Here is a 17,810-nt window from a genome sequence, read left to right on the forward strand (position 1 = left end):
ATGGTTAGGTTATTAGATTGAATGTATTCAACAAATTCCAATTTTTCATATACTTTTTCGGTTTTTTTTTCCTTTTTTATTAATATTTTGTTGAAATATTTTTATATAAATAATTTCTATTGTTTACATTTTGGAATAAGTAATAGATTTTGACGAATTTATGTGAATATTGTGGAAATTATCTAACCATACTTGATTTTCGTTCACATCACGATAAGTTTTCTAAGTTCCAAGTTTTTAGATATAAGAAATTCCTGTATGTCTGTATGTATGTAAAATCAACATAAATGTGCGTATGTATGGACTTACGATGAGGAAAATTTCAATTATACAAAAAAAATTTCATTTTGTTTCATTTCATATTACCTTTCCAATATATCTATAACCCCTCGTATATACAACAAATAAAATAAATATATAAATATGTACAATTCGGGCAACAATCACTACTGTTATGATATTTAGATTATATTTCACAAATTCTTAAAAAAAATTAGAAGATGCCTAAAAAGGTATAAGAAGTGATAAGTTAAGAAATTTATCTCGAGGTATGCAACACTTATTACAATAAAATATTGCCTACCTAGAAGGTTAGTGCCATAGACAAAATATATATATATATATATATATATATATATATATATATATATATATATATATAATGAAAAAATAGCCGATGATGGTTGTTGAAACTTGAAATACAAAGTATATTGAAAATCACTTGTAAATATCAAATAATTTTCCGTATTATGTGACTGCCTATTTGATAAAAAAATTTATAAAAATCTTTATTTGTGTAGCTTGGGAAATATTTCCTACCTCCGGCACTGTTCTTATTTGACAGTCGGCAATGGCACGTTAACGCAGCTTTTAATTAAGGTTAAGTTTTTGATTGATTGAATAATTCTCGTGAATATATGTTAAGTTTCTTAAATATTTGATGATGTAGCCGACGGTTCAATGCTTTCAAAACATTCCATTCAACTCATAACCTGACCTTCAGTTTGGAAAATATCAATGTACTGGACATTAGTTGAATAATCATTTAATTTGCGCAAAATCAAAGATTATCTCGTTTAAAAAACACATTCGTGTAACAGTTATAGTCGAGTGTCGTGGTTGTGTTCGCGTAAATAAAACATGGGTCTTTTGACTGAAGGTAGTCCGCTTTCATGGGAAGAAACAAAAAAATATGCTCAACACGTACGCGAACATGGTATAATTCAATTTATAAATTTATATAAACGTTTGAGAGATCGCGAAGGTGACGTACTTAAATGGGGCGATGAAGTAGAATATATTATAGTTAAATTTTTCGACGATAAAAAACAGGCGAAAGTTTGTTTACGAAGTACTGAATTACTTACAATACTTAATCAAAAAGAAATTGATGATCCTACTGGTGTTAAATCCCTATGGAGGCCTGAATTCGGTGCTTACATGATAGAAGGTACTCCAGGACAACCTTATGGGGGTCTATTAGCACATTTTAACATTGTAGAAGCCAATATGAGAAATAGAAGAAAGGAAGTTACAGAATTACTAAATCCTGATGAAACTATTATGAGTATAACAAGCTTTCCAAGGTTAGTACTTTATATTTTTTTAATAAATAATAATAGTAGAAGTATTTTTTGATAAATTATATAATATTGCATATGTTTAAATTCTTGTAGATATTATTTAATTAGTACTTAATATTAATTTTTTTATTACGTTTTTAAGCTATTAAATGCAAGTTTTAGTGATTTTATACAACAAAGTAAGTTACACCTATGCTCAAAAATATTTAATTGAAAAAATCGTACATATGCTTCAAAAAAATTGGTTTTCCCTGTAATATTTCTTTGTATTACAATTTTCCTGTATTAAGGATCTAATAATAAAAAACTTTTAATCCGACTGTTGGATTACAAAAATTTACGCATTCTAACAGTAATTTATCACTCGATAAAACATGTTTTTGTACAAAATATCATTATGAAATGTCAAAACCCAATAAATCTACTCTGATATAAAAAAAAAACAAGCAAATTTAAATGTATAACCATGTAAAATTTGTTAAGTAATTTGTCTATTGGATATTCTAATAATTCTGAATATATTTTGAATGTTTCAAATGCGCATGTTTTGTTCAGCGTCAAATGGAGTCACGTGGTATAATTTCGACGGGAGCGCCATCTTAAATCGTCAAGTTTCAAAACGCTAGGGAAAAAAGTTTTGTTCGAATATGTTCGAACGTTTTATGAATCACCAGTTTGACATTCTTATGTTCTGTGCCCTACATAATGCCATTTCAATTACGAGTACATAAAAAACCCCATTGATTGGAGGTTAGTTCAAAGTAAACATCATAAAAATGTTTTGTATAATGAAAATTCCCGCACACGCACGATGATACATTCAGAATGAGTTCAGAATTAGAAAGTGTACTCCAAGAACGAAGAATTTTTAATCCCGAAGCATGATTTCAAACTGAGTATGAATCTAATGACAGAACATGATCACGATCTCCAGCGAGAACTTATCTGGTGTCAATGAGTCAATGACAAAATTTTTTTAATAATAAAATGATCGTCTAAAATTAAATTAAATCGTGTTTTGAAAATATTATTAGTGATAACCTTTCTAATTAAATCATTATATTTATCATGAATTTCGATCATTGTTGGTTATCTTGTGATATATCTTATAAAACTGACTCTCAGTCGATATTATTGATAATTATTATTAAAATTGTTATCAACCGTATCAAATACCCTAATTAGATCAACAAATATGGTAATAGGACTTTATTTTTCATTCAAATTGTGTTTTATCGCCATCTTGGTTTTAATCTATGGCGTATAATATTTAATTATATCTTTGGAAAAGTTAAAATCAAAATTCGATTTACCTTGACTTGTTCTTTGGCTTCAATTGTGTGTAAATTTTTATTTAAAATGGAAACAAAATTTGCTATTTCTATAATAAATTAACATAGTTAAAAAACACCTTGTATATATGTATTTCATCTATGTATGCTATATATACATGTTTACAACTGCTCCACTTTTTAAATCGATACAGGGAAAGTCGATTTATGCAATTTTTATGATTCAAGCATGCCTGCCACCATTTTGATTATCACCATAACCAACTGCATGTCTTAGCTTGATTCACTTGAAATATTTGCTTTCATATTAATAAATAATCATACACTGTGTAATTTAAATTTAATAATATTTGTTTACCAATTAGTATTAAGATATATTTTTTTTAATTAGAAAATAAATAAACCATTTTATCATCAGCCTTAGTGAAATCACGTCAAAATATTTGAAACCGAATCAAGCAAAGACATGCGTTTTTCATGATCGAATTCAAGATTGTAGCTCTTATATGTCTGAAAGATAATCAGATCAGATAAATCACTTATCAGCTGATCGTTACTGATGATTTTGTCAGATTCTCTTAACAACTCCGTTTTTTTTTTTTGTTAAAAATTGTACATGTAAAAACTATTATCATTATTTTAAATTCATTATACCTATATAGTTTTTCTATTAACCCGATAATAATTTCTTAAAACCTTTATTATTGACAATTCACTCGAAACCATATTGTATTTTTAATGGCCTCAGCTTACAAATTATTCAACCACTAAATTCGATATAATGCATTTTCAATTAGAACTGTCTTTGTAAGACTGATTTGAAGCGGGAAAATTTGAATATAGTTGCATAATTTTCAAGTATAAATATATTCCATTAATCTTTTTTTTTATATATATATAATCATTAATATTGATAAAAATAGATAATTTGATCATGAATTCGTGGTAATAATATAAAATTAAATCAATATCAAACATAATAGAAGTCAGATAAACGAATTAAAAACAACGCTAGTCTGTATCGAGAATAAGCAAATCATTATTATCGTAAACTACATGTTTTTTAATAGGTTCCAGTTATAGATTAGTAATTAGGCTACAAAAATATATATATAAATTCTTTTATATTCATTTTGAAATAATTAAAAAGTAATTACGTCAAGAAATCTAAATATAATACCTCCAATAGGAATCTGTTGAGATAATTTCTTATTTTTACTTACCGTGAAAGTGAAATAATTTTAAAACTAATCCCTGTATAAACGTTAGTTATCACAGATTAACATCATGACTAGACACTTTTATAGGTTAGTTGTTCACGTAACCAACAATTATTTACAATGTACAAAGTTTGGAGGAAATGCTGAATCATCTTCATTAAAAAAAAAAACTTTATTACAATACAATTTAATAATATGTCCTTTACGTAATAATATTGATCGCGGTTTAGTTATAAAAAATTGGTTTATACCAGATATTCAGTTCCATTACTAAAGATTCCCGCCTATTTAGATTAAAGCGTCATTGCCAGTTCTACTATCTGATTTGGATATCTAAATTCCACAGTTATACTTTAAATTCCACAATGATAGTTATTTCTTATTATGTAAATATGAATTTTTTTTTAATCGAAACATTTTTTTACGTATGCAAAGAAAGTTAAAATTTTCTAATATATCAATATTGAATTTATAAACATGGCAACGTTACAATCTCATTATATGTCGTATAAGCATCGTTGCTATGAGATATTTGTGACCCTCGGAACACAGCTTGGGAACGCGATTATCGCAACGTTGCCAATATTATGAAAATGAGAGTTTATTTGCGATTTTCAATCAATCAATTTTGAATATTTGCAAACATGACAACATGGATTTTTAATTTGTAGTTTTGTGAAAAATTCGAATAATTACGGTTCGTGCGAGTTTATATTGCAACAAATAGATAACTGTAATACGTAATAAATATTTATCTTTGAGTATTTGTAGGTTAGGTTATATTAGTGTCATTTGAACCTGTAGAGTCCACGCAAGAAATTTTTTTTGTAAATAATTCCACTAATAATAAATTTCTACTTCCAGAAACTTCTTTCATTTTTTTCTAATCATTTTTCCGACACGAATCGAAAATATTAGAAGTTATTTATAAATTATCTTTACGGATTTTTTCCAAGAAAATCTGACAACGTTGTTGAGTTAATCGAAAGTTTATGACCATGGCGATTAAGTGAACGCTCTCTCTCTCTCTCTCTAACTATTTCGAATTCATTTAATTCTATGGGATTTGTTGTAGTTATATCATGTCATAATCAAATTTTTATTTTTTGAAATGTAACTGCATTTTTCCCAGATTAGGTTGCGATGATTTTACTTATCCCTCCACAACACCGACTCCCGATAGGGGAGCCACTAGATCGCTATTTTTCCCAGACGAAGCCATTTATCCCGGTCATCCGAGGTTTATAAATTTATCCAGAAATATAAGGATGAGAAGGGGGGAAAATGTAGCGATAAATCTACCAAGTAAGTATATCTAAATGTAATTGTTGATTTAATGTATGAATAATTTATATTAGAAATATCATTTAATTATTTTATGTGAAAATTTTTATAGAAAATATGATATGATTTGAAATTTTATAGTTTACAGCCGTAAAAAAAAGAAATATGACAACATCTTCCTGTCACTTGTTAGTTTAATAATGCGCAACCTTTTTCCTTCGTTAAATTCGATTAAGAGTAACCAGCTGATTTTACCGTCTATCATTTTAACTGTTTGCGTTGTTGCCAGATTTATTTTGTATACACAAAGTGTTTATTATTATTTTTTGTGGAATTTAATGAAACTATATTATTTTAAATGATTAATGTACAGTATAAAGTTGATTTATCATCATAATTAATTGCAACAAAAGTTTCTAATCTACGAGAAATGATTTTTTTTTTCTAAATCAGTTATCAGTATAAAATGTTGATAACGAAGGAAATTCTGATCGATTATAACACGTTTTTGATAAATAATATTAATCTGGAAATTTATTAAAAATACTAATTAACATTACAACAAATTTCGTTTAATTCATTTCCAATATATTTCGGAAGTGACATTAAGCTTGGCAACGTGGCGTATACATAAATTCCTCTCAACATATTGATCCTATTGGAAATATTATGAATCATCACACATTAAAAAATATTTTTTTTCTCTGGCTGATTATAACGTTGTTAACTGCTGACTGAGGTTAGTTCTTTCAGTTTACAGAGATAAAAATACAAAAATTCCAATAGACGATTCTTACAAACGTAGTAAAGCGGCTTTGCCGGATCACGTCTATTTAGACGCTATGGGATTCGGAATGGGATGCTGTTGTTTACAATTAACTTTCCAAGCTTGTAATATCACCGAAGCCAGAACTTTATACGACCAGTTAACACCGTTATGTCCCATTATGGTAATTGATTTGAATTTTTAAAATCATTGTCAAATCACCTTGTATACAATATTGAATAGACAACCGGAGCGTGACGTTACGGCCGCCATATTGTTTTATACAAGCTAACAATGGCGGTGAGTGACGTCAGCACTCCCGTGGTTTATTGGATTAAAATAAAACTGCTTGTGGTAATCATAACGAACGCATTGTTTACACTATAGAACGCGTGTATCGATAACCAATTTGACGTTTTAATTATTTAAGTGTTGATCTAGTGTAAATAGTGTGTTTAATCAGTTTAAACGAATTTAATATATTTTTTATACCCTGTATTTCGAAAAATAATCAATTTATTCGAAATAAATTTCGAATTTCCAGTTGGCTTTCACGGCGGCGTCGCCGTTACATCGAGGTTTCATAACAGACATCGATTGTCGTTGGAACGTTATATCGGGCTCGGTCGATTGTCGAACGGAAGAAGAAAGGGGATTGAAACCGTTGAAAGAAAATAAATTCGTTATAAAAAAATCTCGATACGATTCGATCGATAGTTATTTATCACCTCAAGGTGAAAAATACAACGACATACCGCTTTTGTACAATGAGGATGATTATAAAAAGTTAATCGATAACGGTATAGATCCGTTATTGGCTGGTCATATCGCCCATCTCTTTATTAGAGATACGGTATCGTTATTCTCCGAGAAGATTTATCAGAACGATGACGAAGATACTGATCATTTTGAGGTTAGTTTGGTTTTTGTTTATATTTTTATACTTGTTGTAAATCGTGATTAGTGTTTTTGTTCGTTTTTGTTCGTTGAAATGAAGTGGATTTTTTTGGAGGTTAATATTCTTTTTGTTAGAATATTCAATCTACGAATTGGCAAACGATGAGATTTAAACCGCCACCACCGAATTCAACGATCGGATGGAGGGTCGAATTTAGGCCGTGTGAAGCTCAAATTACCGATTTTGAAAATGCGGCGATCGTGTGTTTCGTCGTGTTGCTAACAAGAGTTATTTTATCGTATCAATTGAATTTCTTGATACCTATTAGCAAGGTAAGTGTTTATTTCGGGAACGGCAGGTGTTGTTATTGAGATGTTACGTATTTAGGTGGATGAAAATATGCAAAATGCTCAGAAGAGGAACGCTGCTAGGGAAGAAAAATTTTGGTTTAGGAGAGATATTACGACGCACGTGAGTCCACCGGAGGCGAACGAGTGTTGTAAATCGGGAACGAATACTGACTGTGATATGTTTGTTCAGATGACTATTAATGAAATTTTTAATGGAAAAGTGAGTGATTTTTTTTATATATATATATAAATTGGTGTTATAGAAAAGTTATTGATGGTTAAATTGATTTTTTTCATGTTTTTGGATTTTGACAAACTATTTTAACACTTTTTAAGTTTTTTTAGTGTCGTAATTTTGTATTTTGTCGAGTTTTCACCAGAAAATTATTCAAAAATAGACCCTAATCATAAATTTTCATTTTTTTATATCGATTATTTAATTTTTTTTGTTTTAACTTCACTTTTTAACATATTTTTGATTTTTTTTCAAGTTTTTTTTTCAAATGTTACGTTTTTCGGGTTTTTGAACAGGTCCGTATCCATTTTGTTTCTTCCTAAATGGGTGCATAAAATATTTGATTTCTCCAAAAAAAGGGAATTTCTCGGACGTCAACTGTCAATAAATCTTCTTTTTTTAGTATCGGTTTATCAATTTTTCCATTATAACCTCACTTTTTAATATATTTTTCATATTTTATTTCAAATTTTACATTTCTTTTGTGGAATTTCTTCTTTTTCTTTAACAATTAATTCCTTGGGTTAAAAAAATAAGTTGTGAAATTTGTTGTTTTTGAACAGGGACGTATCCATTTTGTTTTTATCTAAAGGATGCATAAAAAATTTGATCTTTTTCAAAGAGGGGAATTTCCCGGACTTCAACTGTAATAAATCTTCTTTTTTTAGTATCGATTTGTCAATTTTTTTATCATAACCTCACTTTTTAATATATTTTTCATATTTTTTGTTTTTTTTTTTCAAGTTTTACGTTTCTTTTGTAGAGTTTCTTCTTTTTCTTTTACAATGAATTCTTCGGGTTTTTGCACAGGGCCGTATCCATTTTGTTTTTACCTAAAGGGTTGCATAAAAAATTTGATCTTTTTCAAAGAGGGGAATTTCCCGGACTTCAACTGTCATAAATCTTCTTTTTTTAGTATCGATATATCAATTTTTTTATCATAACCTCACTTTTTAATATATTTTTCATATTTTTTATTTTTTTTCCAAATTTCACGTTTCTTTTGTAGAGTTTCTTCTTTTTCTTTTAAAATTAATTCTTTGGGTTTTTGCACAGGGCCGTATCCATTTTGTTTTTACCTAAAGGGTTGCATAAAAAATTTGATCTTTTTCAAAGAGGGGAATTTCCCGGACTTCAACTTGTCATAAATCTTCTTTTTTTAGAATCGATTTATCAATTTTTTTATCATAACCTCACTTTTTAATATATTTTTCATATTTTTTATTTTTTTTCCAAATTTCACGTTTCTTTTGTAGAGTTTCTTCTTTTTCTTTTACAATGAATTCTTCGGGTTTTTGCACAGGGCCGTATCCATTTTGTTTTTACCTAAAGGGTTGCATAAAAAATTTGATCTTTTTCAAAGAGGGGAATTTCCCGGACTTCAACTGTCATAAATCTTCTTTTTTTAGTATCGATTTATCAATTTTTTTATCATAACCTCACTTTTTAATATATTTTTCATATTTTTTATTTTTTTCCAAATTTCACGTTTCTTTTGTAGAGTTTCTTCTTTTTCTTTTACAATGAATTCTTCGGGTTTTTGCACAGGGCCGTATCCATTTTGTTTTTACCTAAAGGGTTGCATAAAAAATTTGATCTTTTTCAAAGAGGGGAATTTCCCGGACTTCAACTGTCATAAATCTTCTTTTTTTAGAATCGATTTATCAATTTTTTTATCATAACCTCACTTTTTAATATATTTTTCATATTTTTTGTTTTTTTTTCAAATTTTACGTTTATTTTGTAGAGTTTCTTCTTTTTCTTTTACAATGAATTCTTCGGGTTTTTGCACAGGGCCGTATCCATTTTGTTTTTACCTAAAGGGTTGCATAAAAAATTTGATCTTTTTCAAAGAGGGGAATTTCCCGGACTTCAACTGTCATAAATCTTCTTTTTTTAGAATCGATTTATCAATTTTTTTATCATAACCTCACTTTTTAATATATTTTTCATATTTTTTGTTTTTTTTTCAAATTTTACGTTTATTTTGTAGAGTTTCTTCTTTTTCTTTTACAATGAATTCTTCGGGTTTTTGCACAGGGCCGTATCCATTTTGTTTTTACCTAAAGGGTTGCATAAAAAATTTGATCTTTTTCAAAGAGGGGAATTTCCCGGACTTCAACTGTCATAAATCTTCTTTTTTTAGAATCGATTTATCAATTTTTTTATCATAACCTCACTTTTTAATATATTTTTCATATTTTTTGTTTTTTTTTCAAATTTTACGTTTATTTTGTAGAGTTTCTTCTTTTTCTTTTACAATGAATTCTTCGGGTTTTTGCACAGGGCCGTATCCATTTTGTTTTTACCTAAAGGGTTGCATAAAAAATTTGATCTTTTTCAAAGAGGGGAATTTCCCGGACTTCAACTGTCATAAATCTTCTTTTTTTAGAATCGATTTATCAATTTTTTTATCATAACCTCACTTTTTAATATATTTTTCATATTTTTTGTTTTTTTTTCAAATTTTACGTTTATTTTGTAGAGTTTCTTCTTTTTCTTTTACAATGAATTCTTCGGGTTTTTGCACAGGGCCGTATCCATTTTGTTTTTACCTAAAGGGTTGCATAAAAAATTTGATCTTTTTCAAAGAGGGGAATTTCCCGGACTTCAACTGTCATAAATCTTCTTTTTTTAGAATCGATTTATCAATTTTTTTATCATAACCTCACTTTTTAATATATTTTTCATATTTTTTGTTTTTTTTTCAAATTTTACGTTTATTTTGTAGAGTTTCTTCTTTTTCTTTTACAATGAATTCTTCGGGTTTTTGCACAGGGCCGTATCCATTTTGTTTTTACCTAAAGGGTTGCATAAAAAATTTGATCTTTTTCAAAGAGGGGAATTTCCCGGACTTCAACTGTCATAAATCTTCTTTTTTTAGAATCGATTTATCAATTTTTTTATCATAACCTCACTTTTTAATATATTTTTCATATTTTTTGTTTTTTTTTCAAATTTTACGTTTATTTTGTAGAGTTTCTTCTTTTTCTTTTACAATGAATTCTTCGGGTTTTTGCACAGGGCCGTATCCATTTTGTTTTTACCTAAAGGGTTGCATAAAAAATTTGATCTTTTTCAAAGAGGGGAATTTCCCGGACTTCAACTGTCATAAATCTTCTTTTTTTAGAATCGATTTATCAATTTTTTTATCATAACCTCACTTTTTAATATATTTTTCATATTTTTTGTTTTTTTTTCAAATTTTACGTTTATTTTGTAGAGTTTCTTCTTTTTCTTTTACAATGAATTCTTCGGGTTTTTGCACAGGGCCGTATCCATTTTGTTTTTACCTAAAGGGTTGCATAAAAAATTTGATCTTTTTCAAAGAGGGGAATTTCCCGGACTTCAACTGTCATAAATCTTCTTTTTTTAGAATCGATTTATCAATTTTTTTATCATAACCTCACTTTTTAATATATTTTTCATATTTTTTGTTTTTTTTTCAAATTTTACGTTTATTTTGTAGAGTTTCTTCTTTTTCTTTTACAATGAATTCTTCGGGTTTTTGCACAGGGCCGTATCCATTTTGTTTTTACCTAAAGGGTTGCATAAAAAATTTGATCTTTTTCAAAGAGGGGAATTTCCCGGACTTCAACTGTCATAAATCTTCTTTTTTTAGAATCGATTTATCAATTTTTTTATCATAACCTCACTTTTTAATATATTTTTCATATTTTTTGTTTTTTTTTCAAATTTTACGTTTATTTTGTAGAGTTTCTTCTTTTTCTTTTACAATGAATTCTTCGGGTTTTTGCACAGGGCCGTATCCATTTTGTTTTTACCTAAAGGGTTGCATAAAAAATTTGATCTTTTTCAAAGAGGGGAATTTCCCGGACTTCAACTGTCATAAATCTTCTTTTTTTAGAATCGATTTATCAATTTTTTTATCATAACCTCACTTTTTAATATATTTTTCATATTTTATTTCAAATTTTACATTTCTTTTGTGGAATTTCTTCTTTTTCTTTAACAATTAATTCCTTGGGTTAAAAAAATAAGTTGTGAAATTTGTTGTTTTTGAACAGGGACGTATCCATTTTGTTTTTATCTAAAGGATGCATAAAAAATTTGATCTTTTTCAAAGAGGGGAATTTCCCGGACTTCAACTGTAATAAATCTTCTTTTTTTAGTATCGATTTGTCAATTTTTTTATCATAACCTCACTTTTTAATATATTTTTCATATTTTTTGTTTTTTTTTCAAATTTTACGTTTATTTTGTAGAGTTTCTTCTTTTTCTTTTACAATGAATTCTTCGGGTTTTTGCACAGGGCCGTATCCATTTTGTTTTTACCTAAAGGGTTGCATAAAAAATTTGATCTTTTTCAAAGAGGGGAATTTCCCGGACTTCAACTGTCATAAATCTTCTTTTTTTAGAATCGATTTATCAATTTTTTTATCATAACCTCACTTTTTAATATATTTTTCATATTTTTTATTTTTTTTCCAAATTTCACGTTTCTTTTGTAGAGTTTCTTCTTTTTCTTTTACAATGAATTCTTCGGGTTTTTGCACAGGGCCGTATCCATTTTGTTTTTACCTAAAGGGTTGCATAAAAAATTTGATCTTTTTCAAAGAGGGGAATTTCCCGGACTTCAACTGTCATAAATCTTCTTTTTTTAGAATCGATTTATCAATTTTTTTATCATAACCTCACTTTTTAATATATTTTTCATATTTTTTATTTTTTTTCCAAATTTCACGTTTCTTTTGTAGAGTTTCTTCTTTTTCTTTTACAATGAATTCTTCGGGTTTTTGCACAGGGCCGTATCCATTTTGTTTTTACCTAAAGGGTTGCATAAAAAATTTGATCTTTTTCAAAGAGGGGAATTTCCCGGACTTCAACTTGTCATAAATCTTCTTTTTTTAGAATCGATTTATCAATTTTTTTATCATAACCTCACTTTTTAATATATTTTTCATATTTTTTATTTTTTTTCCAAATTTCACGTTTCTTTTGTAGAGTTTCTTCTTTTTCTTTTACAATGAATTCTTCGGGTTTTTGCACAGGGCCGTATCCATTTTGTTTTTACCTAAAGGGTTGCATAAAAAATTTGATCTTTTTCAAAGAGGGGAATTTCCCGGACTTCAACTGTCATAAATCTTCTTTTTTTAGAATCGATTTATCAATTTTTTTATCATAACCTCACTTTTTAATATATTTTTCATATTTTTTATTTTTTTTCCAAATTTCACGTTTCTTTTGTAGAGTTTCTTCTTTTTCTTTTACAATTAATTCTTCGGGTTTTTGCACAGGGCCGTATCCATTTTGTTTTTACCTAAAGGGTTGCATAAAAAATTTGATCTTTTTCAAAGAGGGGAATTTCCCGGACTTCAACTGTCATAAATCTTCTTTTTTTAGAATCGATTTATCAATTTTTTTATCATAACCTCACTTTTTAATATATTTTTCATATTTTTTATTTTTTTTCCAAATTTCACGTTTATTTTGTAGAGTTTCTTCTTTTTCTTTTACAATGAATTCTTCGGGTTTTTGCACAGGGCCGTATCCATTTTGTTTTTACCTAAAGGGTTGCATAAAAAATTTGATCTTTTTCAAAGAGGGGAATTTCCCGGACTTCAACTGTCATAAATCTTCTTTTTTTAGAATCGATTTATCAATTTTTTTATCATAACCTCACTTTTTAATATATTTTTCATATTTTTTGTTTTTTTTTCAAATTTTACGTTTATTTTGTAGAGTTTCTTCTTTTTCTTTTACAATGAATTCTTCGGGTTTTTGCACAGGGCCGTATCCATTTTGTTTTTACCTAAAGGGTTGCATAAAAAATTTGATCTTTTTCAAAGAGGGGAATTTCCCGGACTTCAACTGTCATAAATCTTCTTTTTTTAGAATCGATTTATCAATTTTTTTATCATAACCTCACTTTTTAATATATTTTTCATATTTTTTGTTTTTTTTTCAAATTTTACGTTTATTTTGTAGAGTTTCTTCTTTTTCTTTTACAATGAATTCTTCGGGTTTTTGCACAGGGCCGTATCCATTTTGTTTTTACCTAAAGGGTTGCATAAAAAATTTGATCTTTTTCAAAGAGGGGAATTTCCCGGACTTCAACTGTCATAAATCTTCTTTTTTTAGAATCGATTTATCAATTTTTTTATCATAACCTCACTTTTTAATATATTTTTCATATTTTTTGTTTTTTTTTCAAATTTTACGTTTATTTTGTAGAGTTTCTTCTTTTTCTTTTACAATGAATTCTTCGGGTTTTTGCACAGGGCCGTATCCATTTTGTTTTTACCTAAAGGGTTGCATAAAAAATTTGATCTTTTTCAAAGAGGGGAATTTCCCGGACTTCAACTGTCATAAATCTTCTTTTTTTAGAATCGATTTATCAATTTTTTTATCATAACCTCACTTTTTAATATATTTTTCATATTTTTTGTTTTTTTTTCAAATTTTACGTTTATTTTGTAGAGTTTCTTCTTTTTCTTTTACAATGAATTCTTCGGGTTTTTGCACAGGGCCGTATCCATTTTGTTTTTACCTAAAGGGTTGCATAAAAAATTTGATCTTTTTCAAAGAGGGGAATTTCCCGGACTTCAACTGTCATAAATCTTCTTTTTTTAGAATCGATTTATCAATTTTTTTATCATAACCTCACTTTTTAATATATTTTTCATATTTTATTTCAAATTTTACATTTCTTTTGTGGAATTTCTTCTTTTTCTTTAACAATTAATTCCTTGGGTTAAAAAAATAAGTTGTGAAATTTGTTGTTTTTGAACAGGGACGTATCCATTTTGTTTTTATCTAAAGGATGCATAAAAAATTTGATCTTTTTCAAAGAGGGGAATTTCCCGGACTTCAACTGTAATAAATCTTCTTTTTTTAGTATCGATTTGTCAATTTTTTTATCATAACCTCACTTTTTAATATATTTTTCATATTTTTTGTTTTTTTTTCAAATTTTACGTTTATTTTGTAGAGTTTCTTCTTTTTCTTTTACAATGAATTCTTCGGGTTTTTGCACAGGGCCGTATCCATTTTGTTTTTACCTAAAGGGTTGCATAAAAAATTTGATCTTTTTCAAAGAGGGGAATTTCCCGGACTTCAACTGTCATAAATCTTCTTTTTTTAGAATCGATTTATCAATTTTTTTATCATAACCTCACTTTTTAATATATTTTTCATATTTTTTATTTTTTTTCCAAATTTCACGTTTCTTTTGTAGAGTTTCTTCTTTTTCTTTTACAATGAATTCTTCGGGTTTTTGCACAGGGCCGTATCCATTTTGTTTTTACCTAAAGGGTTGCATAAAAAATTTGATCTTTTTCAAAGAGGGGAATTTCCCGGACTTCAACTGTCATAAATCTTCTTTTTTTAGAATCGATTTATCAATTTTTTTATCATAACCTCACTTTTTAATATATTTTTCATATTTTTTATTTTTTTTCCAAATTTCACGTTTCTTTTGTAGAGTTTCTTCTTTTTCTTTTACAATGAATTCTTCGGGTTTTTGCACAGGGCCGTATCCATTTTGTTTTTACCTAAAGGGTTGCATAAAAAATTTGATCTTTTTCAAAGAGGGGAATTTCCCGGACTTCAACTTGTCATAAATCTTCTTTTTTTAGAATCGATTTATCAATTTTTTTATCATAACCTCACTTTTTAATATATTTTTCATATTTTTTATTTTTTTTCCAAATTTCACGTTTCTTTTGTAGAGTTTCTTCTTTTTCTTTTACAATGAATTCTTCGGGTTTTTGCACAGGGCCGTATCCATTTTGTTTTTACCTAAAGGGTTGCATAAAAAATTTGATCTTTTTCAAAGAGGGGAATTTCCCGGACTTCAACTGTCATAAATCTTCTTTTTTTAGAATCGATTTATCAATTTTTTTATCATAACCTCACTTTTTAATATATTTTTCATATTTTTTATTTTTTTTCCAAATTTCACGTTTCTTTTGTAGAGTTTCTTCTTTTTCTTTTACAATTAATTCTTCGGGTTTTTGCACAGGGCCGTATCCATTTTGTTTTTACCTAAATGGGTGTATAAAAAATTTGATTTCTTCCAGAAAAGGCAATTTCTCGGGCGTCAACTGTCAATAAAATTTTTTCAGTATCGATTTTTTTCATCATAACCTCAATTTTTAACATATTTTTGAGATTTTTCATATTTTTCCATGTTTTGTATTAAATTGTACGTTTCTTTCATGAAATTTTTTTGTTCTCTTTTAAAATTAATTCCTCGAGTTGCGGAAATGGACCGTAAATTGTAAAATTTAATATTTTTTAAACAGGGACGTATCCATCCTAAAGGGTGCATAAAAAATTTGAATTCTTCCAGAAAAGGGAATTTCTCGGGCGTCAACTGTCAATAAATCTTCTTTTTTTAGTATTGATTCTCCTATTTTTTTTATTATAACCTCAAATTTTAACATTTAACATAATTTTGATATTTCTTCATGTTTTTTATTAAATTAAACATTTCTTTTATGGAATTTCTTCATCTTCTTCTATAATTCGTTCCTAGCGCTGCAAAAAAGGATCCTTAGTTGCGTTATTGGTTCTTTTTGAACAGGGACGTAATAAGTTGTTTTTTTTTTCGTTAAGGGTGTGAGAAAAGGTTAATCTCTTTCAGGAAGGGGAATTTCCCGGGCTCATACCTTTGATAAATAAATATTTGAGTAGTATGGACGTCGATGCCGATACTCATTGTACTATTCAACAATATATGAAGTTCATACAGAGGCGGGCTTCGGGTGAAATACTGACGACAGCGTCGTGGATTAGAAAATTTGTCACAGAACATCCGGATTACAAGTGAGTCGTTTTTCTTCTTAAATAATTCGCATTTTTCTCATTATTTGTTGATTTAATTCGCTTTTTACGTTAATTTAGTTAAAAAAATCGTACAATTAGTATTCTGATTTGATCAACTTCATTTCGATCAAAATCAAATCGTTGAAATTTCGTTTTTTCTATTTATTTGACAGGCAGGATTCCGTAGTAACTGAATTAATAAACTTCGATCTTTTGAAGAATATCAAAGACATTCAGTTCGGTCGAAAGTACTGTCCGCTCCTCCTCGGCACTAGTACTATGTCCAAGACAAAGGAAAGTGTACCTAAAGCGTTCTCGAAATAGTGTTCAATTTATATAAGACGTAATAAATTGGCAATTGAGAATAAAAAAAAACGATTATTGTGATTGATACATCATTAAACTTTTACATTTTTTTTATGAATCACCGTGTATATCGAGAATAAACAACTAATTATCAATCCAATTGTTTTGGACACCCTGTAGGTGTGATGTGAAGTTTTCAATTGCCAATTTAACGAATGTTTTTATTGTTGATTGTAGTAAAATGTTTTTTTTTGTTATTTAATATACGACAGATGTATTTTAGTAAAAAAAATTGAATTTTGCAGTATTTTACATTAACTGGGCATTTAAGAAATTTTTACATATTTATAATTTTGTTGATTAGAGTTATTCTTGCTAAAAACGTGTTTTATTTATCACCCTGTAACTACAAAAAGGTTTTTTCATCGTAATAATCGAATAAAGTATCAAACGATTACATAGAAATTCGTTAAATTTAAATTTACGCGCCAAAGCTAAAAAGAAAAGAAGAAAATTTCGCTAGTAGACTAATGAGTCGCGTAACCAAACATGGGTAAATAGTCTGAAAGTTGTCGGGATAAAATTTGGTAGTTCTGATATATAATAATAAAAAAGAAGAAGAAATAATGAAATTTGATATACAGTGTTTATCGAAAGTTACATAACGAACGAAATTTAAAAATATGAGTAATTTTTCGATTTAATTCATTATTAAATTACAAATATAATGAAAATAAATTAGTAGATTCTAAATTTACTTTATAAACACTATAATTTGTGTTTTATTTATTTTTTAGTGACCGATGAAGTTTGTATTTGGAAATAATAGCTGAAATTAATTTATCTATTGATACGGCGTGAACAAAATATAGAAAAGTTTTATAAATTCGGGTTTATATATCTGAATATATAAAAAAAAATTGTTAATCTTCAATATTTAAATTATGGATCCTATACTTCATATAAATATTTATTATAATTTATATATAATGATTGACAGTTCTTGTTAGATTTGAAATAACGTACACGTTTTAATGTAAAAAGATGAGGCGTTTTCACGCGAACATAACGAGTTACGAGTGTTGT

General features: G+C 27.8%; 1 protein-coding gene across 1 annotated transcript; it reads left to right on the forward strand.

Annotated features, from left to right (window-relative positions):
- The first annotated feature begins 835 nt into the window (after positions 1-835).
- LOC130443994 (glutamate--cysteine ligase) lies at positions 836-17,106 on the forward strand. The gene is made up of 8 exons (XM_056778940.1): positions 836-1,586; positions 5,228-5,400; positions 6,133-6,329; positions 6,690-7,058; positions 7,178-7,375; positions 7,431-7,613; positions 16,237-16,418; positions 16,592-17,106. Exons 1-8 carry the CDS (start codon positions 1,141-1,143, stop codon positions 16,740-16,742), a joined length of 1,899 nt encoding a protein of 632 aa, XP_056634918.1. The 5' UTR covers positions 836-1,140; the 3' UTR covers positions 16,743-17,106.
- The last annotated feature ends 704 nt before the right edge of the window (positions 17,107-17,810 follow it).

This window comes from Diorhabda sublineata, chromosome 5 (genome assembly GCF_026230105.1).
Source record: "Diorhabda sublineata isolate icDioSubl1.1 chromosome 5, icDioSubl1.1, whole genome shotgun sequence".
In the NCBI taxonomy this organism is placed as follows: domain Eukaryota; kingdom Metazoa; phylum Arthropoda; class Insecta; order Coleoptera; family Chrysomelidae; genus Diorhabda; species Diorhabda sublineata.

Coding starts and splice junctions, on each gene's coding strand:
- LOC130443994 (XM_056778940.1), top strand. CDS start 1,141: ATGGGTCTTTTGACTGAAGGTAGTCCGCTTTCATGGGAAGAAACAAAA. Junction 1,587..5,227: donor AGTATAACAAGCTTTCCAAG/GTTAGTACTTTA, acceptor CATTTTTCCCAG/ATTAGGTTGCGATGATTTTA. Junction 16,419..16,591: donor ACAGAACATCCGGATTACAA/GTGAGTCGTTTT, acceptor TTTATTTGACAG/GCAGGATTCCGTAGTAACTG.